Source organism: Mus pahari, chromosome 5 (genome assembly GCF_900095145.1).
Source record: "Mus pahari chromosome 5, PAHARI_EIJ_v1.1, whole genome shotgun sequence".
In the NCBI taxonomy this organism is placed as follows: domain Eukaryota; kingdom Metazoa; phylum Chordata; class Mammalia; order Rodentia; family Muridae; genus Mus; species Mus pahari.
The window spans coordinates 17,783,018-17,808,887 of NC_034594.1; the positions used below are offsets into that span (position 1 = coordinate 17,783,018).

The 25,870-nt window shown below is 46.7% G+C and overlaps 1 protein-coding gene and 1 long non-coding RNA gene across 2 annotated transcripts in view; one reads left to right on the plus strand and one right to left on the minus strand.

The window, feature by feature from the left end:
- Positions 1 to 11,815, minus strand: part of LOC115064041 — a 19,246-nt gene extending 7,431 nt beyond the window's left edge. The window contains exons 1-2 of the long non-coding RNA XR_003843896.1: positions 11,604 to 11,815; positions 856 to 872 (exon numbers count right to left, since the gene is read on the minus strand). This is a non-coding gene — a long non-coding RNA (uncharacterized LOC115064041). The remainder of the gene's footprint in view (positions 1 to 855; positions 873 to 11,603) is intronic.
- The window catches only part of Vwa3b (von Willebrand factor A domain containing 3B), a 154,125-nt gene extending 132,475 nt beyond the window's left edge, over positions 1 to 21,650 (plus strand). Inside the window, exons 23-28 of the mRNA XM_029539034.1 lie at positions 6,583 to 6,694; positions 8,475 to 8,599; positions 10,311 to 10,448; positions 12,300 to 12,400; positions 20,582 to 20,758; positions 20,945 to 21,650. Of these exons, the coding sequence (XP_029394894.1) occupies positions 6,583 to 6,694; positions 8,475 to 8,599; positions 10,311 to 10,448; positions 12,300 to 12,400; positions 20,582 to 20,758; positions 20,945 to 21,023 (732 nt within the window). The 3' untranslated portion in view covers positions 21,024 to 21,650. The remainder of the gene's footprint in view (positions 1 to 6,582; positions 6,695 to 8,474; positions 8,600 to 10,310; positions 10,449 to 12,299; positions 12,401 to 20,581; positions 20,759 to 20,944) is intronic.
- Positions 21,651 to 25,870: the final 4,220 nt, after the last annotated feature.

Consider the following 25,870-nt stretch of genomic DNA (forward strand, 5'->3'; position numbering starts at 1 on the left):
CCTTTTAAGAACCTGCAGTGAAAGAAATATCCATCACCCACGCAAGTCATTTCAACCTCTTCATACATATGCATAGTCTCATTTTAAATTCTCATAGCAAAGGGCACTGACTTGGAACAGTGGCTAGAAGTTAGAGAAGAAGTCACTTCCAATGTCTAAGGCCCCCAGAGTTTACTGATGTGGAACAGTAACAACAGTCCTTCCCGTGGGATCTATGAGGAATGGCCACGTGTGTTCCGAAGGCTGCGGTCACTCTGCTTGGTCCACAATCAAGTTGGAGACCCAAGGCTTTTCCATGCTCTCTGCTGAAGCCAGTTACCACTCTCTGTAGCTATCCCTTTGGCTCTTGAGCTTGGGACAGCCTCATGGTTTTCCTGAAGGTAACATAAGGAGATGGGCTATAACACAGTGTACAGGGAGCCTGGGCTTGTTTTCACCCCCAGGCTTCCATCGACAGTCCCTGGCTGGCTGCAGATGAGATGTAAGACGATAACCATTATACTTCTCAGCCTTGTAAGCATCCTGCAGATTCTGTGCTCCAGTGTCTAATCATTCCACCAGCTTTCTGACATCCCCAGAGGTAGATGCTTGGCTCACTGACCATGAAAGGAAAGAAGAAACCTTAAGACTAAAATTCCTGAAACCTCACTTTACCAGAACCACTATGTTATCAGGATCACCCATTTTAAACTCTATACCCCCCAAGGTTGACCTGGGAGGGGCCTCAGAAAATTATCTCTGACTTTCCATAGGCTCCATGGGAGCCCGGTCTAGGAAAGCTCAGATGTACCTGTTCTGAGCATCTCTGTAAGAAACAAAGGCTTTTCCCACAGCAAAACCTCCAGAATCCACAACTAGAAAGATCCAAGGCCCTCTTTATCCCCGTGGCCTTGACCACCTCGGATGATCTGGAGGCATGACATCTCTTTCAAGTTGTGGGAACCTGTCATCAGCAGCCCTGACAAAGCCTTGGGGATATGCCCACACAGCTGGCTGCATATGTGTGCTTCTCACGGGCGGGCGTGACAAATGGGGAATCTGGAGTCCGTGGACTTTACATGAATGATGGATTTGGATTTGGTGTGCTGATTTATGAAATGCTTTTCAGACAGGGGAGAGGTGTGAATGAGGTTGGGTAAGGTGCAACTGAGAGAGTGTGTGACTCTGAGGACCTTGTGCTAGGTTGTGACTTGGGCACTATACATGAGAGAAGTGCTAGGTAGGGAGACCTGGAAGAAAAGCTTCTTTGAACCGTATAAAGTGAAGTCAGTATATATATATATATATATATATATATATATATATATATATATATATATACATTAGTAGCTGAACCAGTTGTCATTCATGCATTATAGCATTATAACCCATTTTGTCTGTGGTTTTTAGATTCCCTCTTGTAGAGAGTAAGAGAGATCACTTAGCTCTGCTAGTGAGCCTTTCTTGTGCCACAGTGAAAACATCAGTCTGTTCTGCTGACATCTGGATCTGGTGGGAAGCTCATCCTCTAGCACTATGAGTATTCTCTGATAGTGTGAGGCCTCCTCGTGTGAAGATGGGGGAGTCACAAGTCATGGCGGTGCACTGACAACATTGTCCTCGGAGAAAGGGCAACAGGTGAAAACCAGCCACCTCATCCCCAGGCAGCAGTGCAATGTGAGCTGAGTTCTGCAACATGTATAGGTGTGAAGGCCTCAGTGAGCCAGATTCTCAGACGGACTGGCAGGTGGGAAGGAGGGTGAGAGAGGGTATGAGAGAGGAAACTCAGCCGCCACCGCAATGCACCATGGCAGCAAGAGTTCTCATCATAGGACGCTGCCCAGGAACTCCAGTCATGGGGGAAATCAAAGGAAGGAGGACGCTGTACTAATGCATGCACGCACGCATACACACACCCCACAAATAACACTGACCAAAAGAAATTCTCTGACTGGTTGGTATCTTGTTCCAGAATGAGCTCTCACCTCCAGTGATTCCCCAAGGTGGCAGAAGCCACACCCACGTTGTTCCTTCATGCTGCTGCTAAAGGCATCCCTCCTCACTGGAGGGTTCTTGCTGGATGGATCCCAGCACTCCCTGGCCATCATGGTGCTCTTTGTCCCTAGGCATAGATACTGCCCAAGCACCAAAAGCAGGTTTGGGGGTGGTTGTTGCCCACTGGAGGGGGAGAACTGAGTATGGAGAACTTACTGGCAGAGCCCAGATAGGATGCAATCCCATTTAGCCAGTCCACAGAGAGAAGCATTAATAAATGGGCTACGGCGGCAGGAAAGTAGTCAAGAGTCAGTCACCAGGAACCATTGGGACACACAGCAGCAGCAGCAAGGGGTGGTGGAAGCTGGGAACCAAGAGCAGGGAAGGGCAAAAAGCCAATGCTCTGATTTTTCTCCCTTCCCCTCTGTTTTCAGCCAGTGCCTTCTATGGCCAGCTGTTCCAGAACCTGTGAGGAAAACAGGGTCTAGTGCTTGGTGTGGAGAAACATCTGGCTGTACAGAGCAGGCCCCTCAGAGAAGAACAACAGAGAATGTATTTGGGGCTGAGTGAGTAGAGGCAGTACCCAGAGGTGTAGATGTCTTGAGAACTTTTCCTAAAGACCCAGAGTTTATTTGTACACCATAATGTCGTGTGAGAAACGTGTATAAGACAGGGAACTGGTGTTGGGGGCCACGTGTCAGGCAGTGAGAGCGAAGGAGCCCCAGTAACACCCACGTGACAGATCCCCGGGCTTCAATGACTTTCAGCATTGAATATTTCAGACATTTCGTTTTGTTTGTTTGTTTGTTTTTTCATGATAGCCTTTGATGTTGCTAAGAGCACTGGGCTGGGAGCACTGGGCTGGGAGCACTGGGCCGGAGTACTGGACTTGGAGGCCTTGCCTTCAGTGATTAAGTTAAGTCTCCTTCCGAGCCCAGAGCTTCTCCTGGCATCTAGGAAGGGTTGAGGGGCCATCTGCTTTAGCTTCCATCCCTGTAACATCTCCCTGAGCATCGTAATCACAAAGCTTGGATGTCTTTAGGGTTGGAAGAAGGGCCTAGGAATCTGCAAGAGGGGAGATGAGGGCAGCTCACACCAGCTCTGTCCTATTCACCAAGCCCCCGAATGGAGTTGAATTATTATTCACAAAGACAGTTTGCAAATCTTCCGTTTTCATAATTGGGCACCCTAGAGAGAAGGGTGAAAGCACGCTGGCCCTCCATGCATTATCCTAACTACAGCAGTCACAGACTTCCTTAACCAAAGGACAAAGCAGGCACCGCTAAGCAAACTGGGCAGCCACTGGAGTGGTTTCAGGGTCCTGGAGACAGATTAGTGATTCCAAAGAACAAGAACATTTAATGAGAGTTCTTACTGTAACTACTGAATTGGAGACTAGTAGTAGATAAGTTATAGGCATGTGGCTACGACTGGTATGGAATCCACATGCTGTTACTAAAGGGGAAAGTTAGAAGCATTCTGTAACTTTACTGTTTCTAGCAGCCTAATCTAAGAACATGAACAGGAAAGAGGCGATGACATGGTAGGAGGGTGGCATCTTTTGGGACCTCAGCCTTGTGATTGGATCTAAGGAAAAAAAAATCAATGTATTCTCTGGATTTTGTAATCAAGGCTGTAACATGTGCCCAGTGGTCGCTAGTTTGCCACCCTTCTTGGGGGCCTACGCTTAGAGCTATGTCTCATCGTATGGATTTCTTTGAGAAGTTAGCATTTGTATTCTGAACATCCACCTGGACAAGGTCAAGCAAGAATATCTCATTCTAGGGCTAGGTGTTCTTCGGTGTGGACCATGCAGCATCTCTAAAGAGACAGCAGCTTCTAGAACAAAGTTGTGAGTGTTCTGGCTGAAGGAACAGCTTGTCTAACAACCCTGAAGATCTGTCCTTCCATTCTGGGAGGCTCATGTTCTGCTTGCGTGGCACAAAGAGTCGTCGGCACAGTCTCTTTCATGGGCTTCGCCTTGACGACTTAGCTTTATCTGTATGTCTAGTCATACAGACCTCCTGGGGTACAGCGGCACCACTAAGGAAGCCCCACGAGTGAGTGTTCTTTCCATAAAAGCACATGCTGTGGGGTAGACGGGAAGAATTCTTAACAATGGCAAGAGCAGTTGGAAACGTAATCAGGAAATGGGAGTCACCAGTATTCCTGTGTTAATCAGGTCCCAGAATGATTAGAAGAGAAGGATCCTTTGAGCAGGGTAGACAGAAAGTGTGTGGGTTTCCTAGCAAGGCTGAGAGACCCTGCTCATTCACACAGCTAAGTAGGCAGCATTGGGAAACCTATTGTCTGTCTCCTGGCGCAGACTCATCCCCCCAAGACCATTTTCAGATTCCAGACGGCCATTCTGAACTTCCTACAAGGGCTGGGGATGTTCGTTGTTGGTTTTGTTGTTTTATGAGTACAACCCCAGGAATAAGGAAGTAGCATCCACCGTTGATGCTACCGATTCATCCAGTGCATCCAGTGATGTCGGGCCATTCTCCTTGATAGAGCGATTGAATCAGAGAATGTACAGCTTCCAAAGAAGCTTGCTTATAAGTCTTTGCATGGTTATTAAGATCCCATTTAGCTTAGTGAGATATTCCTATTGATCAGCCCTATAGTAAATGTACTATTTAAGGAAGTATCAAATTATTATAGTACCAAATCAATATCTTTCATTTCACTCTGATAATGGCTCATCATCCCCTTCTCTTGCTTGCATCTTGTGATATTTTATTTCCTGGGCTGAAGCCTGTGTTTCTGGATGCCTCAGATTTTTCTTGACTTCCTGACTCCACATAGTGGTCACCTTTGTGCCAGGGCTTTGTCTTTCTACTTGCAAGTCCACCATCTAAAAGCTGTCTTTAAAACACTATGTTAGTGGGATACGCTCCCAAATTTTCCCTGCAGTTTTTTTTAAACCCACAAAGTAGCGTCTGCATTGTTATAATTATATTGTCCAGTGCCACGATAAGCCATAGGAGCACATGGGCCCCTTCAAAGATCTTATAGTCAGACAACTAAAAGTTGCTAATAGGATCAAGAGAAAATGATTTCTTTAACCTTTGTGTCTTGCTATGTAAGACTGTGCCACAATTTTGTCTATTTAAATCGTTACTTTTATATGCATTAGATTTATGTGCATGATTTTACGTGTGTATGTATGCATATATGTATGTATTTTCGGGATTCCTGTGTCCTTACCCTCCACCCCCTAAGACTTCCTGCTGGTCTGACCACACACATCTGTCCCCTGGAGATTTCTCCTGTTCTCTTGGAGTGAATCTGCATCCTAGAATTTCCGTGTTGTTCTTTCTGGCTTCATGCCCTCATTTTGCTGGACTACATTTCCAAGTAGCTCCTTAAAGCCAGATGTACTGGAGGGGAACATTTCCACCTCGGGAGATGATTTTCTGTTCAATCTGCCCTTTGATTTGGTCAATAGTTTGCTGGGACTTAGAATTCCAACTCGGAGTTTTCTTCCAGAACTTTGAAAGCCTGGTCCATTACCTTCTAGTAGGCTGATTTCCCAGGCAGGCGGAGTGAGGATTAAGGATAACCCAGGCATAGCCCACGTGTCTCGTTTCTGTGCGGTGGAGTTTCCAAGGGGTTGTCTTTGTCATGGAGGGTGGTACGGGCCACTGTGCTTCTATAAACCCTGTGTTTTCACACTTATCCATCAGAGATGCTAACTGTGGATTGAATTCTCTATTGAAGGCACCGTCTCCTTCCAGCTCTGGGTTGACAGAAGTTTGGACCACAATTCTTAAGTAGTCTGCTGTCTGGCTGTGAAGCCATCTAGAATCTTAACAATTCTAGTTGTAGGTATAATCTTTTTTAAAAAGGTCCCCTTTTCTTCAATTAGGTACCCAATTTTCTTTCACTCCAGACCATAGATAGATAGATAGATAGATAGATAGATAGATAGATAGATAGATAGCCAAAGTGAACCCTTATGAAAAGGGTGATCTCCAGAGGGTAAGGGACTCCACAAAAAGACTGAATGTCAACTAACCTGGACCTTTAGGGGCTCCCAGAGATGGACTCAATGATCAAAGAGCATACATGGGCTGAGCATAGCCCTCCTGTACATATGCAGCAGATGTGCAGCCTGATCCTTATGTGGGTCCCTCAACAAACTGGAGTGGGGCTTGTTCCTGACTCTGTTGCCTGCCTGTGAATCCTGATCGCCTAACTGGGCTGCCTGGGCTGGCCTCAGAAGGAGGAGATGAACCTAGTCCTGCAGTGACTTGATGTGCTAGGGTGGGTTGGTACTCAGGGGAGCCTCCTCCCTTATCAGAGAAGAAGGAAAAGGGGAAGAGGAAGGGAGGTATAGGGCCTGGAGTAGAGGAGGGGACTGGGATGTAGATGTAAAGTAAATGAATGCATGAATGCATGCATGCATGCATGAATGAATGAATAAATAAATAGGAAAAGAGAATAATGTAATATGAAAATGCTGGAGGAGGAGGAGGAAGAAGATCTTTAACTTAGAACAGAGGTGCCCCAAAGGAGCAGAAGTGACCACAGGCTGACTCCATTCATGATTTTACTGTCTGTGTTACATTTGGCTCATCAGTTTTTACCGTTGGTCATTTTCAGCAGCAGAAATTACAAGAGTATCCAACAAAGAAAATCAAATCGAGAAAACTAGATCCTCTCAAAGGCCAGAAGGTCATTGCCAGATGTGAGGAAAATGGCTTCTATTTTCCAGGTACGTCTGTCCTTCAGATTTGTTTACTAACAAACATGGTGCCGAGGAGCAGAGGTCTGGTTCAGCCTGAGCTTTCCCCAGAACACTGATGCTTCATGAGTCACACTAAGATAGTCTGCTTCTCAAATAAAACAATGCTTCTTTTTCTTCCCCGTACATAAGGCAAAAGAGTACTAGAAAAATGACATTTCTTTTCATCTCTCATTTGCATAGTAAGTAATTTATTTTATAACCTACTGTGTTATGTATGTGTATAATATTCTAAACGTGCCTGCCTACATTTACTTGTTTTATTTGTGTGTGGGGGGGAGGGTGGGCACATAAGCCTCAGTGTGTAAGGAGTGTGTGTGTGTGTGTGTGTGTGTGTGTGTGTGTCTGTGCACGCGCACTTGCTTATGTGTGTGGGGTCTGTCAGAGGACAACTTGGAAAAGTCATAGTGATTTCTGCCCAGCATCATAGGTACAAGTTACAATGGAAAAAAGAATCAGAGGAATTGGGGTGCCACTTTAAACATACTTCTGGCCAGCTAACCTTGAGCGTTCCTGTATCTGAATTCCCTCTTTCCTGTATTAGCTGTTTGACCATGGTCGCTCAGCTCCCTGCACCTCAGTTGCCCCGTCTTTACAACCGCCTGGTAAGATCATGGTGCCAACAGCACATGATCACACGCTAGTCTTTGTTAATTACATGTGCTTACCTTAAACATGCAGGCTCCTGTGCTCAGTCCTCGGCACAGCAATACACATACATAAAAAAGATTATAAAATCGGCTAGACATGGTGGCTTATGCCATTAATGCCAATGCTTAGGGGGAAAGAGGCAGACAGATCTCTGTAAACACAAGGCTATCCTGGTCTAGTTAGAGTTCTAGGCCAGCCAGAACTACAAAATGAGGCCCCATTTCTAAATAAATAAAATTATAAGATTAAAAAAGTATATGCGGGCTGGTGAGATGGCTCAGTGGGTAAGAGCACCCGACTGCTCTTCCAAAGGTCCGGAGTTCAAATCCCAGCAACCACATGGTAGCTCATAACCATCCGTAACAAGATCTGACGCCCTCTTCTGGAGTGTCTGAAAACAGCTACAGTGTACTTACATAATAAATAAATAAATCTTAAAAAAAAAAAAGAAAAATCCTTTAAAAAGAAAAGTATATGCAATGTTCTCTTTAAGTATAACCAAAAAATAAACTACTTGCTGATCTCTCCCTCCCTCCCTCCCTCCCCCTCTCCCTCCCTCCCTCCCTCCCCCATCCCTCTCTCCCTCCTTTCCTTCCTCCCTTCCTTCTTCCTTTTTTTTAGAAAAGCCATGGCGTGTGTCAAGTCACCTTTCCATGTATCTAATCTTAAATGAAAAGCTGACTGAGCTGGGCATGTATATTTCCTCTTTACTTTAGCAATTTAACTACCTGCGCTCAGTCTCGAAGACATAGGACTAGAATAAATAGATAAGGAGATTTGGTTATGGGAGGTGCCCAGTAGGAAGATGTTTGCAGAACAGCCAGCGGGACAGATACTGCTGGAGCTGAATGAGCAAGCACTCCTCCCACACCCCTGAAACCAGAAAATTCTATTTCTCTCCTTTGCCTTCAGCCCCAGAAGGTATCAAACTGTATCTGACTCTTCCTCCTGCAGGGATCAAAAGGCTGGGCTCATTTCACCAGACGTACGCGCTGAGCCCCAGCACAGTGCCCAGCTCCCGGCGCCCGGCGCCCAGCGGGAGCAAACCCACCACTGTCCTCCACTGTCCTCAGTTATTTTTTTCTTCTGACTCTTCCAGGGGTTGTGAAGAAATGTGTGAGCTCCTCCCACGCCTTGGTAGACTTCAGATACGGAGATACCAAAGTCGTACCCATCTCCTTCATCATGCCTGTTGGGGGCGCCATGCCCTGTCCACAACTTCAGGTACCTGTTCTCTGCTCTGAGACTTTACACCAGCATTTCTCAACCTGTGGTTCACAACCCCTTTCTTGGGGGAGGGGGGCGCAAATGACTCTTTCATAGAGGTCGCCTAAGACCATCAGAAAACATAGATGTTTCCATTACGATTCATAACAGAAGCAAAATCAGAGTTTTGAAGTAGCAACAAAATAACTTTATGGTTGGGGGTCACCACAACATGAGGAACTGTATTGAAGGGCTGCAGCATTAGGAAGGTTAAGAACCACTGCTTTATACCGTCCACAGATTTTAGATTACAGAGGATGCTAAGGTCCCTATGTGGCCTTCTTGGCTCCAACAGGGAGCTTGTGTTTGGGCAGGAAGAGCAGCAGGTAGTTTCCCCATCACCTGGTAAGTTCTCTGCTGGTGACTGATGTGCCAACTCCCTCATATGTAGCTGGCCGTTGTGTACAGGGACCTATATACTATCTCGAGACACTTGTCTCAAGGGGGAAGTAAATTGTGTGACTCCCAGACTCCTGAAGCTCTCAGCACAAAAGATTGCATCCATCATGATAGAACCAGTGATTTCTGTGACCTTGTAGCTGGCCACTGCTGGCCTGTTACATCATAATGCAGTGATTCCCCCACCCCCCACCAGTGTGCCTTCCACAAAGGAGACATACGAATGTGTTCTCATCTGATTACGGATGCATAAGCGCTACTCCATGTCTGGTCCTTCCGCCTGCCATCATCTTGACGCCCAGGCGGGATGGCAGGGTACAGAAGGAAAGCCCTTCAGAGACTAATGTTGCTGTTTTCCTGCATGGCACAAGCCGAGGAGGGGTCAGATGGGCTAGCCTTGGCTTGTTCCTGCTGCCTGGCTCAGACCCACAACCCGCCTCCAGCACCCTCCTCCTGATCACTGACAGCCTCTTTGCAAAACCCATCTATACCTGTGTGTGACTGTCTTAGTCAGGGTTTTACTGCTGTGAACAGACCCCATGACCAAGGCAAGTCTTATAAAGGACAACATTTAATTGGGGCTGGCTTACAGGTTCAGAGGTTCAGTCCATTATCATCAAGGCGGGAGCAGGGCAGCATCCAGGCAGGCATGGTGCAAAGCTGAGAGTTCTACATCTTCATCTGAAGACTGATAACAGAAGACTGGCTTCCAGGCAGCTAGGATGAGGGTCTTAAAGCCCACACCCACAGTGACACACCTACTCCAATAGGGCCACACCTTCTAATAGTGCCATTCCCTAGGCTGAGTATATACAAACCATCACAGTGGTCTTCCCCATGGCTTCCATGTCTGTGCTCAGAATACCACTCCTTTGCTTTGTCTGGGGGACAACCCTTCTAACACTGAGGACACGGTCCCCATCTCTTTATATCAAACACCCTAGCTCCTCCTTCATCCCAGCCCTTGATTCTACCAATCTCTGGGAGTTTCTGAATCCTTACCTCTTGATGACTATCCCCGGATCCCAGCCAGTTGCCAAATGCCTACCAAAACTTGGGTTTTCCAAAGTGCTCCCCAAAACTGTAGGTGCAGCCAAATAAGCTTAAAGAATTCTGGATCCCTTTCTTATCTGATTGAAAAAAAAAAAAAGTTCTATATGACTTTCTCACCCATACCTGCCAATCGTCTGGAGTTGTCTTGAAAGAAACTTTAATTATGTATGAGCTCTGTGAGCAAACGATTTGGTGTGAAATGCGCTTTCTCCTACAGGTTGGGGATTACGTGTTTGCCAAAATCATGACAAGCAAAGGATTTGACTTCTACGTCCCCGCCATTGTTATAGCTCTTCCAAATCACAACGTGGCTTCAGAGAAATTCTACACAGTTTTGAAGTGTAACAACCGCAGAGTAAGCAGCCACCCAGAAAAGGGCTTCTGGGTAGAAGGCGGCCGGAGAAAGCATGGCTGTCTACTCCCCTACTCGAGAATGCCCTGGGGTTTGGACTCTGCTGAGAGCACATCTTCTCCTTGTTTCTACGTTGGAGAGTCACTTGGCTTTCCTTGTCAAACTGCAGTAGATGGCTGGACAGGCTCACTCTGCTTTCTCTCTCTCTCTCTCTCTCTCTCTCCTTGCCCCCTTTCTCATCTCCCCTTTTCTGTATGTGTCATATGCATGTGTCTGGATGATGTGTGTCCAGATGTGCAGAAGATGTCTGGATGGTGCATGTCCAGATGTGCAGAAGATGTGTCTGGATGGTGCGTGTCCAGATGTGCAGAAGATGTGTCTGGATGGTGCGTGTCCAGATGTGCAGAAGTCAGAGGCTGCCACTGAGTGTCTGCCTCTCTACTACCTTCCGCTTTATTTACTGAGGCTTGAGTCTGGAGTTCACTCAGCTCATCTAGCTAGCCAGAGACTCTAGCTCTGCCTTAAAAATGCCTATGCAGCCTTTACATGGGTCCTAGGGATCCAAACTCCACTCACACTTGCCTGGCTATCTTGACTTATCTCCCCAGCCTCAGTACCACTCTTCTGGGTATTGTCTTGCACTCCTCTGCAAGCCCTGTAGATATAGACACTCCCTGGGCCCTTCTCAGCCCTGTCCTCCTCTGCCACCTCATGGTCTGTCTGTTGGATGAGCATCCCCATGTGTAGTGTTGCTTAAGAATATCTACAAGGGAGCAAGCAAGCCAGGAAGAGGTAAAATGGTGTCCCAAGGCATGCCTCAGGGAACAGGGAGATATGCACAGGATGGCCTGAGGTCCTTAAAGAAAGGTCTCAGATTCCAAGGAGTGACTGTTGTTAACCCCAGGGCAAAAAGGCCCTGGGGACCAGAATGCTACAGCCAGGGGAAAGGACATTGGAAAGCACGCACATAAAGATTATGGAAACCTCACAAGGGAAAACAGGACTTTGAGCTGCGGGGTCATGGTCAGAGCTATCCAGAAAAGAGATGGCTGAGGTTGGAGCAAAGGTAAAAGTGTGTGTATACATGTAGTATGTATGTAGTGTGTAGTATGTGCATGTACTAGGTGTATGTGTGTGTGTCTTCTATATAACCGAGACTGACCTTGAATTCCTGATCCCCGTACCCTCCCAAGTGCCAGGATCACAGGTGTGTGCCACCATTCACAAGACCTTTTACCTAGTTTGTGCTAGAGCAGTGCTGGCTGGCCTGTCCCAGAACTCCTTTAGGGGTCATTGGCATCTGATGTATGTCATGGCTCTGGCCTGGACCCAGACCACCAGACTGACTGTGGTGGGAGCTGATCTAGGAAAAACCACAATAAATAAAGAAAACATAGAAAAAAAGTGTGTGTGTGTACATGTAGTGTGTATGTGTGTATGTAGTGTGTGGTGTATGCATGTAGTATATGTAGTATGTCTATGAGTATGTGGTGTATGCATGTAGTATATGTAGTATGTCTATGTGTGTGTGGTGTGTGCATGTAGTATGTCTATGTGTATGTGGTGTGTGCATGTAGTGTGTATATGTGTGTGTGTGTCTACATGTGTAACTAACCAGGATAGACTTAGCAATTGACCAGGAATTTAGAGGAATGACAGGAAAAACTGGCTTTAATTCAACAACAACAACAACAAATTTATAATGCAAACTCTGAGCTTAACCTGCTCTCTGAGTGGCGCCCTCAGCAGGGTAGTGACTGGTAGCTATGAGGATGGATTCAGCTGGAATAAAACTGTTCCTGAAGCGCAGGCTTCCCGGGTTCGATGACACGACCTCTTTCTGTGCTATTGCAGGAGTTTTGCCCTCGGAGTGCTCTCATTAAGATCAGCCAAAACAAGTATGCTCTGTCTTGCTCAATGATACGATCATCCCTGGTTGAGAAGAACGGAGCAGGGTGAGTACACCCAACCCACACCTCTCAGGTATCCACGCGTATCTCTTTATTTGTATACAAGTAATCTATTGCTTATGCTGTAATAAGCAATATCCTATTGCTGAGATCCACGCCGTCTGAGAGTAGGTAAGAGCAGTGGAGATGGAAGATCCAGTTCTATGATTATCAATGTCCTGCCACTGAGCTGCTCTCTCTCACTCTGTCTAGCTCCAATCTCAGAGCCAATGTTATTTTCACTCGTCCTTCATACAAACATCTAACCCTGCCATGAAAAGGAAGAGCTTGCTTCCTTTCTGTGTATAAGAATTCAGGAACTTCCAATTAAGCCTCACTTGGGAACCATCCCCTGACTGTCCCTTCCAAAGGGGGAGGGGGATGCAGAGGGGTCGAAAGTGAGGTACTGAAGTGGCATCACACATGAGTGTGTTGGCGGGTGACTCGGGGGTTCCTAGGGTCTACGCTGGGATGAATCAAGCTCTGCCCAAAGCAGGGGAGTTACTCAGAGATACGCAGGCAGATCCGCCCAATGTCCAAGTCCCTGTGACCAGCAACAGCAAGGCTGGGGTCACAGAGCCATGACCTTGGAATGAAAGTCACATAAAGAAGAGGCAGATGTGGGGTTCGAACAAGGGTTGTGGTGAGGGGATTCGGGAATGGAAAGGGCATTTTGGAAACTGAGTCTTAGATCCATATCCTGCCCAACCTAGGGGCTATAGGACTAAGATGGGGCAGTTCACAGCCATGCCTGGCGCCATGTCGGTGTTCTGCTTATAATGGGAATGGCATTAGTTCCAAATGGTCACCGGATGGTGCGTACATGTGGGGGGAGAGAGAGAGAGAGAGAGGAGAGAGAGAGAGAGAGAGAGAGAGGAAGGAGAGAGAAGAGAGAGAGAGACCGCATGTACATTTGGGGACCACAGGAGGATGTTGGGTATCTTTCTCTATCACATTCCTTATTATTTTTAAAGACAGATTCCCTCATTGGCTGACCAGTGAGCTCCCAAGATCCCCCTGTCTGCACTCCTCAACATGAGGGTTACAGGCACATGCTGCTACGTCCAACTTGTATGTAGTTGCCAGGAGTTTGAATGCAAACCTTGCTTTCTCAGCAAGCCATCTCTCCAGCCTTCCTCTAAATACCCCTACTGGACATTACAGAAGCTCCTTCACACACACACACACACACACACACACACACACACACACACACACACACTGAACCCATAGTCCCTATACTTGCTCCCAATTCTGGACTCTGCTCATCCTCCTCCCCACGAGTCATGGAATTGTCCAGAATCTGCTAGCCATTCCTCACACCTAAGGTGCATCCAGGTTATGATGATCCAAGCCTGGAGATGTCCTTCAGCTCTGTTGCACCCCAGTGTTTTCTGTAGAAGCTCTGAGCTACTCCAGCCCAGGCCTACCCCAAACCCCATCAAACCCAGGTGTGTTTCCCAGGAGCTCAACCAATTAATCTTCTTTGAATGCAAATTGTTCTTGTACCATGTCCCTCACCTAAAAGTCCTCAAATCCCATGCCCATCTGTGCCCCCCTTTATCCTATCTTAATCTTCCCCCTTTTTATTTTTAAATGCCTTGGTGGATTGCATGAATGTGTCTGTGTGAGGGTGTTGGGTCCCCTGGACCTGAAGTTATGGACAGGTGTGAGCTACTGTGTGGACGCTGGGAATTGAACTTGTGTCCTCTGGGTGCTTTTAACCACTGATCCATTTCTCCAGCCGCCCATCTTAGGCTCGTATTAGTGTGGTGTAGCCTGTCTCCTGGGTCTCACTCATCCCTAGTCACTCCTAACGAGCCCTCCAGGGCATGCTAACTCCTTCCCAACACCAGGTCTCTGGGCTTTGCATGAACTATGTGTTACTTCCCCAGAAGACGATTTCTTAGCCACCTGGGAAAGTCTAAGACTGAACTCAAGCGTTCTATCACAAAATGTCCTGGCACCTAGCTAGCTTCTGCCGCACAGGAGGGTGGTCCATACTACTGTGTCCCGGGTAGGTTTTCGTTATGGAAATTTTCCCTTGCACTAGACCTCGTCTCAGTTCACCTTCTGTCGCTATAACAAGGCTAGGAACTTTTCAAATTAAAAAAGGTGTTTGTAGTTCACTTTTAAAGGTAGAAAGTTGGGTCAGGTGACTATCCACTTGGCCTCTGGTCAGGGCCTTCCTGGGCATGTCTGAACATTGTGGCTAACATGGTAAGATGAAGAAGCTAGAGAGAATGGAGGAGCTCGGTTTGTTCTTATCTATCAATTGCTCATTCCAAAAGACCACAATGATCTCTCTCTCTCTCTCTCTCTCTCTCTCTCTCTCTTTCTTTTGTTTGTTTTTTCAAGACAGGGTTTCTCTGTATAGCCCTGGCTGTCCTGGAACTCACTTTGTAGACCAGGCTGGCCTCAAACTCAGAAATCTGCCTGCCTCTGCCTTCCAAGTGCTGGGATTAAAGGCGTGTGCCACCACCACTCAGCTCACAATGATCTCTTAAAGGGGCTAAATCCTCCATAACCTAATCTCCTACTGTCTCACCTTTTAAAGGACCCATCACCTCTCCCATGGACACATTGAAGACCAACCCTGCAGCATATGAACCTTTGGAGAAAAACATTTTTAAAATTCTAGTCCATGATAAAGCAATATGAATAGTAGTCTAGGTATTGACTATTTTCACTGAGTTCAACATTATCATTAATCACATTTTAATTAAAACTCATTTCTTCCCGTATGAAGAAGTACCTTTGCTTCCCATATTCCCTGGGCCTTATTTAAACTTCTTGGCTGCTAATTATCTTCTCTCACCTCTAGAGCCTCACATAGGAGATAGAGTCACCAAGTCTTCACTTTCTTTTTCTTTCTGCTCTTGATACTTCCTAGGAGCAACAAGCAGGAGCCATCTTCAATCTGCTAATTCCAGAGATTAATCGGCCTCTGCTGCTATAGCCAGGGCTGAACACCACAATCCAACGTGGCCATTCTCTAGCCTCGATCCTCCTTTAGATCCTCTGCTGGTACCTAAGTCTCACTTAACGCACTCACCATCTCCTTTTGCATGTCCGTAGTGAGACCTCGGGCTGTTATACCAAGCAGCCATTATTGAGAATCTTTACTGTCATGTTCATGTTTACATGTCATTAAAGAAATGCACCACACACAGGTCATGACTCACACAGGACAATAGTTTCAGGGATTGATTCATCTGTGAATACCAAGCCAGGGCCCCCTCACTTTCACATCCCTGGGTAAATCAGGGAGCCTTCAGTGGTGACTGACAGGCATTTCCTCAGGCCGATCTCTCTCCTGTCCTCAATGGAGGGTTTTACACAGAAAAAGATGGGAAGGAGACTATTCAGAAGAACTCTACGATCAAAACTGACCAGCCAGAGGTCACACAGTTTTCCATTCCCGCCCCCTGCTTGATAGCTAAGTGACTCTCCGAGACCTTCAATAAGATGGTCTTGCAAAATACGCCATTGCCATCCCGTTAGCAAAAGTCTAGCTCTCAAAGGACAGCACTGGCCTCCATTCCTTTGCCTCAGGAAATGTGTGGGGGTGGGGTGGGGAACAGCTGCTTCTCTCCTCTTGTGTCACCCTCTGAGCAGGTCTGCTGAGGGGACAAGACTCCTCTGGCTTCCCTCTTCCTCTATGTTCTCTAGAGTCATACCTACCCTTTCTGAGCGCGAATACTCTCCAATCGGTCTAGAACATTTCTTTTTAAGAAGAGGTATGTGTTTCTCTGGAGATCTCAGAACTCTAAGAAGCAGGCAGAACGGGAGGAATTCTCCCACCCACCCCCTTTGGCATCCTTTCTCCTCACCCAGGCAGAGTCCCTGTCCCTGGCCTTCTCTCTTGGGGTCCTATTCCTTCCTATCAGAGCAAGGTGGCCTCGGATTGCTGCAGGGGAAGGCACCTGGTGGGTTTGATGCCCTGGTTTCTGGTTTTCTCCCTGTGGGGAAATCACCTCAACCAGGTGTCACGATGCTATCTCCAGATAGGGCATCTGACAGGCCTGAGCAGAATTCAGACACCTGGTACCCTGTAGCTGGCTGCAAATCCTTCCAGTAGAGCTGGAGTCTGCCCTGCCCACTTGACAGAACAAGGCCCGGGCAAGTCAGATCCCTAGAAAAATGTGCTCTTGAGAAGGTTTTTGATTTCATAGTCATAGTAGCAATAGCTAACAATAGTGACAATATTCCAAATGTGGTTTCAGGAAAGCCAAGTAGGACTAATCATTTTCTTTAGGCTCCAGAAAAAAAAAATCCATCTGATTGATTGGCACTGTGTGATCTTGGGGACACTGTTGTGTGTGAGACTGGCAGAAGGAAGAATTTCCCAGGACTTGGTGGTAGCTCGATTGAGTCTGTGGTCAGCTTGATATTCCCTGTAGCACAAACATTAGCTTCCTGTGGTCTCTCTTTTGAGCAGCTCTGCGACCTCCACAGATTTGGGAATATGTTTCTGTGGGAGGGGTGATTCCCCAGTGACTCAGACTCCTTCCTGGACGGTGCTGAACTGATACTGCCTGTTCAGCAGCCTTAGAATTAACTCATTGACTGAAACATACGTGCTCTGTGCGGGGTCTGGCCTTGTGTGGACAGGTCGTTTGCCTTGCCTTGACCTGTTTTTTCCTGACAGCTTTCCCTGGGAGGGAACTGGGCATTAGAAATCAGCAAGTCAGCTCCCTTCATCCCTGCTGTCAGATGAGAGCCCATTTTTCTATCCGAGAGCCAAGCCTTGAAAAATAAGCAATTCATCAAAACATCTGCCTGGGGATTCCCTACGTTGTCCATAAGGACAAAGGCTACCAGGACTGTCGTGCTGTCCTCAAAGTCACAGAGACTCTCAGACCAATGCTATCAATCTCTTGATCTTCTGCCTCTTCAGCTGTGGATTCAGAGCCTTTCTGATCCCCATAAGACATCTATGTCTGATCCCCATCTGGCATCTATGCCAGAGCAAAAGAGACACGGAGGCAGTATAGAAAGGAGGCTTCTGGGAGCCAGCATGAGAACCAGTATATTGACAAAGCTCGATCCGATCCACTGACTGCGTGGACTTTGATCCTAAGAACGATGTAGCATGGGCTCTCAGCACTTTCTCCCTGGAAGTGAGACCAGAACCTTCTAAAGAGCCAGTTAAGACATGGTACCTGGCTCTTCACTCTAACCCACTGTGCACACGTTTTGATCCTGTTTATAATATTACAGATTAGACATCCCTAATCCAAAACTCCAAAATCTGATATGCTCAGAGATGGGAAACTGTTTTTTAGAACAAACCTGATGCTACAATCAGAGAATATCACATCTGACTCGGGAGTTAGGCTACAGCCATAGCTCGGAGACATCTAAGATACAGTAAACCTCAGCTTGCACAAGGCGCATACCGGTGGGAAATGCAACTGAACTTCACACTCAGGTTCCATCTGCAAGGTATCCCTCACATATGTGCAAACAGTCCAAAATCTGGAACACTTCTGGAGCCAAAGATTTCAGATAAGAGACACTTAATTCTGTATTCAATCAAATTATAACCTACAACAATTAAACATCACCTAATCTAATGCTGCTGTAGTGTGAGCTTAAACAAAATAAAGCCATTGAGTGGATCGTGTCCAGTCACAGGTACGGCCTATGCCCATGGGGTCAGGGCAGCTCTTCCTACCTCCACAGTGGTTGTGGCCAAGAGGCAGAGTACGGGGAGGAAGAGCGCAGGCGTGAGAGCTTGCACATCAGCCGTGGACGAGGGTGCTTCCCTGTAGACCCAGGGCAAGCCAATCGCCCGCCAGATGATCATATGGCCTCCTTGGGTAGTGAACACTCGTGCTGCACTTAAATAATTCAGGCAAAAATGCTCATAAAATAAAAACAAATCTTTAAGAGGAAACAGCTTTCTCCTGATCAAGCCTTCCTTTTGTTCTACACGATAATTTGTCTTGTTCTGGTCTCGTTCCAAAAGAAATGCCCAGTCATATTACTTATAAATTAAAAGCGACCGGCAAACCCTTTTAAATCCACAGTCTAACATGTCAAAAATAATCATTGTATTTGGTTTGTGTTCTTATAGACTTTTTTTTAAATCAGATGTGTCCGTTCATATTTTTCTTCAAAGCCAAAGGCTTTATTGATTTTCCTATTGTGTATAGCAGCTGCAAGACATCTTTTTTAAATGTGGGGAACATGGGGTTGGAGAGATGGCTCAGTTAAGCACACTCGCTGTTCTTTCAGAGGACCCAGGCTCCATTCTCAGCATCCACATGGTGGCTCACACTGTCCATATCTCTAGTCCCAAGGGATCCTACCCCTTCTGCCGGCCTCTGCAGTCACCAGGCACACATATGGTGCACAGACATACATTCAGGCAAAGCACTCATACAAATAAAAATAGATAGATAGATAGATAGATAGATAGAGATAGACAGATGTGATTTTTTTTTTAATGTAAGAAGTGGAGAACATATCTCAGAGGCAACTGTTTCTAATTTGCTTTCAGGTGCCTAGTGTGCTTTGCTTATTCACAACCCTAATAGCCAAAGTGAAATTAAATGTATTTTCTTTTGTAACATCTTCCCAGTTACTAATGTATCCACTACCTTTTACTATAACGGTGACACCTACTGTTTATTGCCTGCCTAAAATTTCATTAGTAGGTGGCCTTTAACTTATTCATGTGACTAGTCCCTGCAAAATATATATATATATATATTTACTTGGCCCCTCTGACCCTCCTCCCTTGGTCCCTGAAGGCAGGTAGACAGGTCCCTGCTTACTCTCTGAGTATTTGTAGAACGAAGAAAACTCCTCATTGCTCTTACTCCTAAGGAGCTGTGTGTTACAAAGTCTGCAATCAATGCTGACTGACGGCCAGTGGAGAAAAGCAAAACACAATCAACTTAGCTCTGAGGGGGCATCCGAGTCAGAGCCAGGGGCATTGGAAACCATGGGGGATAAGAGGTCAGATTTCACAGAGCAGGTGTCCCCAACATAACCCCGAGGCATGGCCTCCAAGTGTCTGGAAGCACCTGTTCTCCCAGAGATTAGATGTCAACAGGAGCTCAGACCTCACAAGATAGTTTTTGGGTGGGGTCTAAAACATTTTTTTTTTTATTCCACTGTTCCTTAGGCCAGGTTTTTTTGTTTTTTCTTTTTAAAGTCTCTCTTGGGAATTCCCTTCTGAGCCTTGGGGCAGTCTTTGAAAATAATCACATCCGATAAAATCTTAATCCCTTGCAGAGTCATAAAAGTGATGGGATTTTCTATTTGATAATAACTAGAAAGCTTCTTCTCCAGGCTCGTCTTTTTTCTCTGACGTCTTCTAAAAGGATTGGAAGCAGTGATGCTCCGAAGTTAATTAGGGCAAAGACAAACAAAACTGGTTCTGAGCAGAGGCAAAGGTGGTCAGGTGCCATTTAATCCCAGGTACTGGGTGCTCAGAACACAGTCTGACACAGCCTTAACATGGGTCCCAAGAAAGAAATTGCCAAACCAGTGGGCTGTGGTGAGTGGACTAGAATGTAGTCATAGCATTGCCAAGATGCCCTCTTTGAAGAAAAGCCAACACTCCTTAGTAAATAAGCTTCGACCAGGGCATTCCCTAAATAAGTCTTGATTTATGACATCATAGGCAGGTGTATGGGTTTGTTTTTTTGGTTTTGTTTTGTTGTTGTTGTTGTTGTTTTGGTTTTTTTATTGAATGTCATTAAAAGTCACGTCGCTGTTGGCATTTGGGAAAGTGTTTCTGACCATGCACCTTGAACCACCAAATTTGAGAAACACAGGGCTATGGAAACTGTCTATACTTTAAAGCTCTATTTCAGAGGCGGGCCAGGGGTTGGGGGTGGGGGTGGGGAGCAATGATAGAGCCAGGCTGGCTCGATGCTGGTGGACAGTGGTTGGCACTGAAGCATGCACTGGAGCACCTGAGCTTGAGTTAGCTGTTTCTTGATTGAGTAGGGACTGGTCCACATGGCTAGGTTTTTCCCTTCTGTGTGGGACTGCTATGCATAGACATGAGCTGAATGAAGTACGTCTAAAGTGTCCAACACCTAAGGCTGTGGACAAAGCATAGAAACCCCTGCAGAGGAGAGTTGGAGATTTCTGCACACCTCCCGTAGCATCAAGCCCCGGCCGGCATGGACGAGCCTGAACCTCTCTGTCTCTCTCTCTCTCTAGGGAGGAAGAAGATGGAAGTAATTCTTCCAACTTCTGGACGGTGACTGAAGAAGCCACTGGGAATTTGAAACAACCGAGACAAGAGAACCTCAGAAAAAAGAGAAAGAAGCGCACCAAGAGGTTCCCTCTCCAGGAGCTGATGTGTTCAGATTCCGATGGCTCTTCCCGCAGCACCAGGTCCCCTGAATCTATCCCCGGCCCCTTCCCTGAGCCCAGGGTGGGGGATTGGGAGGCACCCTGAACCTATATGATGACACTTTGAAGGCTAGCATATGTGAGACTGTCCCCCAGTTTCCAAGCCAGTGTAGGTCCCAGCACAAGAAATCGTCCCCACCCCAGTCATGCTGACATCCATTTTCCCAGAGAAGGTTTTCCACACGTGGCCTCGGACGCCGCCAACTCCGCCCTCGCCACACTGCCACCAGGAGCAGCCCTGCCCTGACAGAGTCCAGCCACCCACAGCGAAAGGGGCTGAGGACCCACCGCTGAGGGACCCTAAAGAACCCTAGTGGCAGCTAACTTTAAGCAAGCCACTGTCCCCCAGGGCTGCTCAGACCCCAGCCTCTGGACCCTGTGGAGGGAGCCTCTCTTCTGAGGTAAGGCTTGCCTTGTTTCTATCCAGTACCTTCCCTGTGGATGAGAGCCAGCTCCCCGCCCCCCAGCCTGGCTCTCCTACTGTCTGAGCTTAGGGATCTTTCTAAGCATTCTTTGCCCCGCCTCCCCTGTCGCCACAAAACTGATGTCAGTCTTTGGATATGTTCGAAGTGGCACTAGCCTGGCAGGCGGCTGTCAGAATGCCCTGGGCTCTTTGAGGACTCTGCGCAGTTAGGCTCCACACCTGCGGGGTTGCTTTAAATTGGTTCCTCCTTGTGGATTAAGGATTTTGCCACAGTGTGGAGACTGAGATTACTGCTTGGTTGGTGGCTTGTCTGAGAGCTGTAAGGCTGAGTGTTCTCTATGTTACTATTTCCTGAACATTTTTAGTGAGCCCTTCCTAATTGATTTTGTCTGTAGTCTGTTGTAGGTACCTCTGAGTGCAGAACCCGAATAAAATCTCTTACATTGGAAACATTAATTCTGGTTGCTCGTTTGCCACCTTCTCTCTCTCTCTCTCTCTCTCTCTCTCTCTCTCTCTCTCTCTCTCTCTCTCTCTCTCTCTCTCTCTCTCTCTCTCTCTCTCTCTCTCTCTCTCTTTCTCCCACCCCTCCATCCCTTCAGAGATCCACCTGCCTCTGCCTCCCAATCTGTGGGATTAAAAGCAGGCACCACAGAGGCCCAACTTGCTAATGCCTTTTTCAAACACAATTAACTATCAATGTATCAAAGTATTCGGTTCTGCTCACTAATTTCAAAGCTGAAATAGCTCTCTCAAAGTCCCCTTTTTCTAGGCGGTGACAGTCCTTGGGCTACTTTAAAAAGTAGATTATTAATAAGAAACATATTAGAGACTTTTGGAAAATACAGGACCAGTTCTGATATTCAAAACGCGCACAAGCCAATTAAACGTGTTCACATTCCTGAAAGCTGTCTGAAGAAATGAGAGGAGGAGCCCACTTCTAAAATCATGGGAGAAGGAGAAGGGCCGGCTCCACCTTGGGCTTGAAGACAAAAAGGAAAGAGTTGGAGAACAGCAAAGTGGGGGAGGAGCCTGGGAGAGCCGCACCTCCCCCACCCGCACCCAAAAGCACTCTTTCCTCTCCAGGCTTGAGAGGAAAGCCTGAAAGGTGTGGTGCGGAGGAGGGAAGTCCTTCAGTCCCTGAAAGCTTGGATGCCCTGATGCTCCAGAAGCGCAGCAGGCGCTGAGCCAGGCTTCAGGACTGTCAGCAGTCACTAGAGGGCTGTCACCTCCTCCACATCCTGCCTGTCTCTCCATTTCAATGTTCTTGGGCTTTTTATTCCTTTCCCCCCACCCCCCTCTTACTAAACTTTTGTTTTAATGGGCCACAATGAACAATAACGCTAGAGAAGCTTATTGACCTGCAGGTCGGGGAAGTCAGCTGACATCTGATGGTAACTCAGAGAGCTGAGCTCCTCTGCAGGTTGAATATCCATTATTTCTCTCAAGCATTCCCTTTGACCCCCTTTCCTTGAATGTATAACCTGCCAGTCCATACCACAGCTCTAAATCCAGACTGAATGAGAGTACGGCAAACCCTTGGGGTGACTTTTCCATGGGAAGATGGCTATCAGTGGGGCTGCCTGGGTTAGAACACCCACGTTGTAATTACCACAGGGATCTTGAATCGAAGTCCCTAGCATCTAGAAAAACAAAAACGGGAAAGCATCTACAAGAACTCAGAGAGGAATGGCCTGCTCTGCTTTTCTTTTGTGGGTCTGTTACTACAAATGGAGAGTGGAAACAGAGATGGAAGAAACTGGAAACAGAAGCCAGGTGCCTGGAATGTGCCAGGGCAGAAATGATAGGGGGGAACTATGGAGTGAAGGAGGGGGAAGGGAGGAAGAACATTCTATCTCAGTGAGAGAGAAAGTGGCTTGGAGGTACCTGGCAGACAGAGCAGGCATCAACCCTGAAGAACTTGGGTCTCCAGCCTCCAGTGCCTCCAGCTTCCAGCTTGAGCAAGCCGATCCTGCAATGGCTGGTGCGATGTGTCTAGCACCTGGCAATCTATTCTTTGAGTCCCCGATAGAGATTTGTGCTTTCCCAAGACTGGCTCCTAGTCTGCTGCCAATTCATGTGAGCTTCCCAGGTCTATCAGAGTGTCAGTTCCTGCTGGTAGCTGGCCAGTGATGGAGGCACATAACTGGGAAACTCTTTTTTTTTTTTCTTTCAATTTTTATTAGGTATGTACTTCATTTACATTTTAAATGCTATCCCCAAAGTCCCCTATACCCTCCCCCCTGCTTGTGGACGTTGTACATCGTGGTGCGCACTAGGCTCCGCACCACGATGTACAACGTCCACAAGCAGGAGNGCATATTATGTGAGTTCTTTTGTGATTGGGTTACCTCATTCAGGATGATACCCTCTAGATCCATCCATTTGCCGAGGAATTTCATAAATTCATTGTTTTTAATAGCTGAGTAGTATTCCATTGTGTAAATGTACCTCATTTTCTGTATCCATTCCTCTGTTGAGGGACATCTGGGTTCTTTGCAGCTTCTGGCTATTATAAATAAGGCTGCTATGAACATAGTGGAGCATGTGTTCTTATTACCAGTTGGAACATCTTCTGGATATATGCCCAGGAGAGGTATTGTTGGATCCTCCAGTAGTACTATGTCCAATTTTCTGAGGAACTGCCAGTCTGATTTCCAGAGTGGTTTTATAAGCTTGCAGTCCTACCAACAATGGAGGAGTGTTCCTCTTTCTCCACATCCTTGCCAGCATCTGCTTTTTCTGCCTCCACGTATATGTGTATACCGCATGTGCCCCTTACAGAGACCAGAAGAAGGTATTGGACCCCCTGGGACAATTACACACAGTTGGGTGAACCTCCATGTGAGGGTTGGGAACTGAACCTGGGTCCTCTGCGAGAACAGCAAGTTCTCTTAACCTCTGAGCCATCTCTCTAGTCCCAACTTTAGGGATATTCCAACCAATGGAATCATCTTAATAACAAGCGCAAAGATGCCTAAAGAAGTTTACCACCACATATACCGTTACGAGATGTTTCAGAAGAATGGGAAGGAATCGCTTGGGTGAATCAAACTCTTCATAGCTTTCAGCATACACCTGTCTGCAAACATGTCTGGAACACTAATTTGGCAGGAATCACAAACTTTAACAGGCACATCCATTAACGCAGAATCTGTGAATAATGAGATGAGGCTTTACTTGGACTAAACCTAATAAGTGTGCAAAACCAGGACTGAAAAATGCAGATGTAGATGTGAACACTTTGTTTCCAGGTAGCATGGCTCAGCATCATGTCATGCACTCACTCTTACCTCGCTCACATTCCCAACTTCTGGAGTGACCCCTGGCTGATGCAGCTCATGTACTCACTTTCCCAAGGACTGGGACTTCATTAGGAGCTGGCGGTCCAAGAATTTACAATCTCAGGACTGTCTCTGGAGGGCAGGGAGCAGGAGCGGGCGGGCAGGATGGGGGCTGGGGCTGTGGGTGGAGGTGAGGCTGTGGGCGGGGCATAACTGAACAAAGCTGTCTGTCCTTCTACCTTCTTCCCCACCACTCACAGTATTTATCCTAAACATTGTGCCTCCTAGAGAAACGTCTCCTTTGCTGTTTTTCTGCGACCTAGATTAAAAAATAATAAAATCTCATCAAACCTTCTAACATGTGCTTCCCAAGATAGTGTATGTCTTCCTGGGGCACTGTGTGTTGTTTGCATGGTTCTAGACACTTCTGGAAAGGCCTCCAGGTTTTCTGCTCACTCCTCTCTCAGCTTGGAAGCTACAGCAAGCTGGTATTTTATCAGAGTTATCCTCTGAGTTTGGCAAGCATTATGACTGGAAACAGGCTTTTCCTGCAAAGTCCAGGTACCTCGTCTTCCTTGGGTGGGTTTTCACTATATCCTAACATCCTAGTTAGCATTCACCATCATCAGCCTAGAACCACCTGGGGCAAAAAAACAATTTCAACTGAGAAGTTGTCTTTATCAGGTTGGTCTGTGTACATGTCTATGAGTGATTGCCTTGATCGTATGTGGAAGACTCCAGCCCACTATGAGTGGCACCATTCCCTATGCATGTGGTCCTGGGATATATTAGAAAGCGAAGCATGAGCCTGTGAGTGAGCAAGCCAGCAAGCAATGCTCCTCCATGGTTCACGCCTCCAGGTTCTAGACTTGTTTTCTTACCCTGGTTTCTCTCAGTGATGGATTGAAACCTAGATGTGTAACAACCAAATACCACAGTGCCTCCCTCCCCAATCTGGGTCAAAATGTTTTATCACAGCAACAAAAAGAAAAGTGAAATGATTATGATAAAAATGAATAACAATTTGCCATCTTACCATTCTCTGTTGTTCTGTTCCATATTAAAATTCACCATCCTATGTGATACGATGGCAGTGGCCTAGGTTTCTGTGAATGAATCCCTTTGCCAAACACAGTTCAGACTTGTTCACTACTGACAGGAGTGGAACAGGATGGGGGATGTTTTCCCAGCTTGAGAGCCTGTCTTGGAGTTTAGTGGATTAGTGCACCAGTGTAGGAAGCAGGAGATGGAGGCCAGTGTCTCCTGACCAGACTGGATGCCACTTCTGGGCAATAATGTTGGCATGAGCTGAACCAGCCAGGACGAGGTTGGGTGATTAGAGACTTGAGATTCTTAGTTAAACTGAAGACTTCATTTGGGCACCAGAAA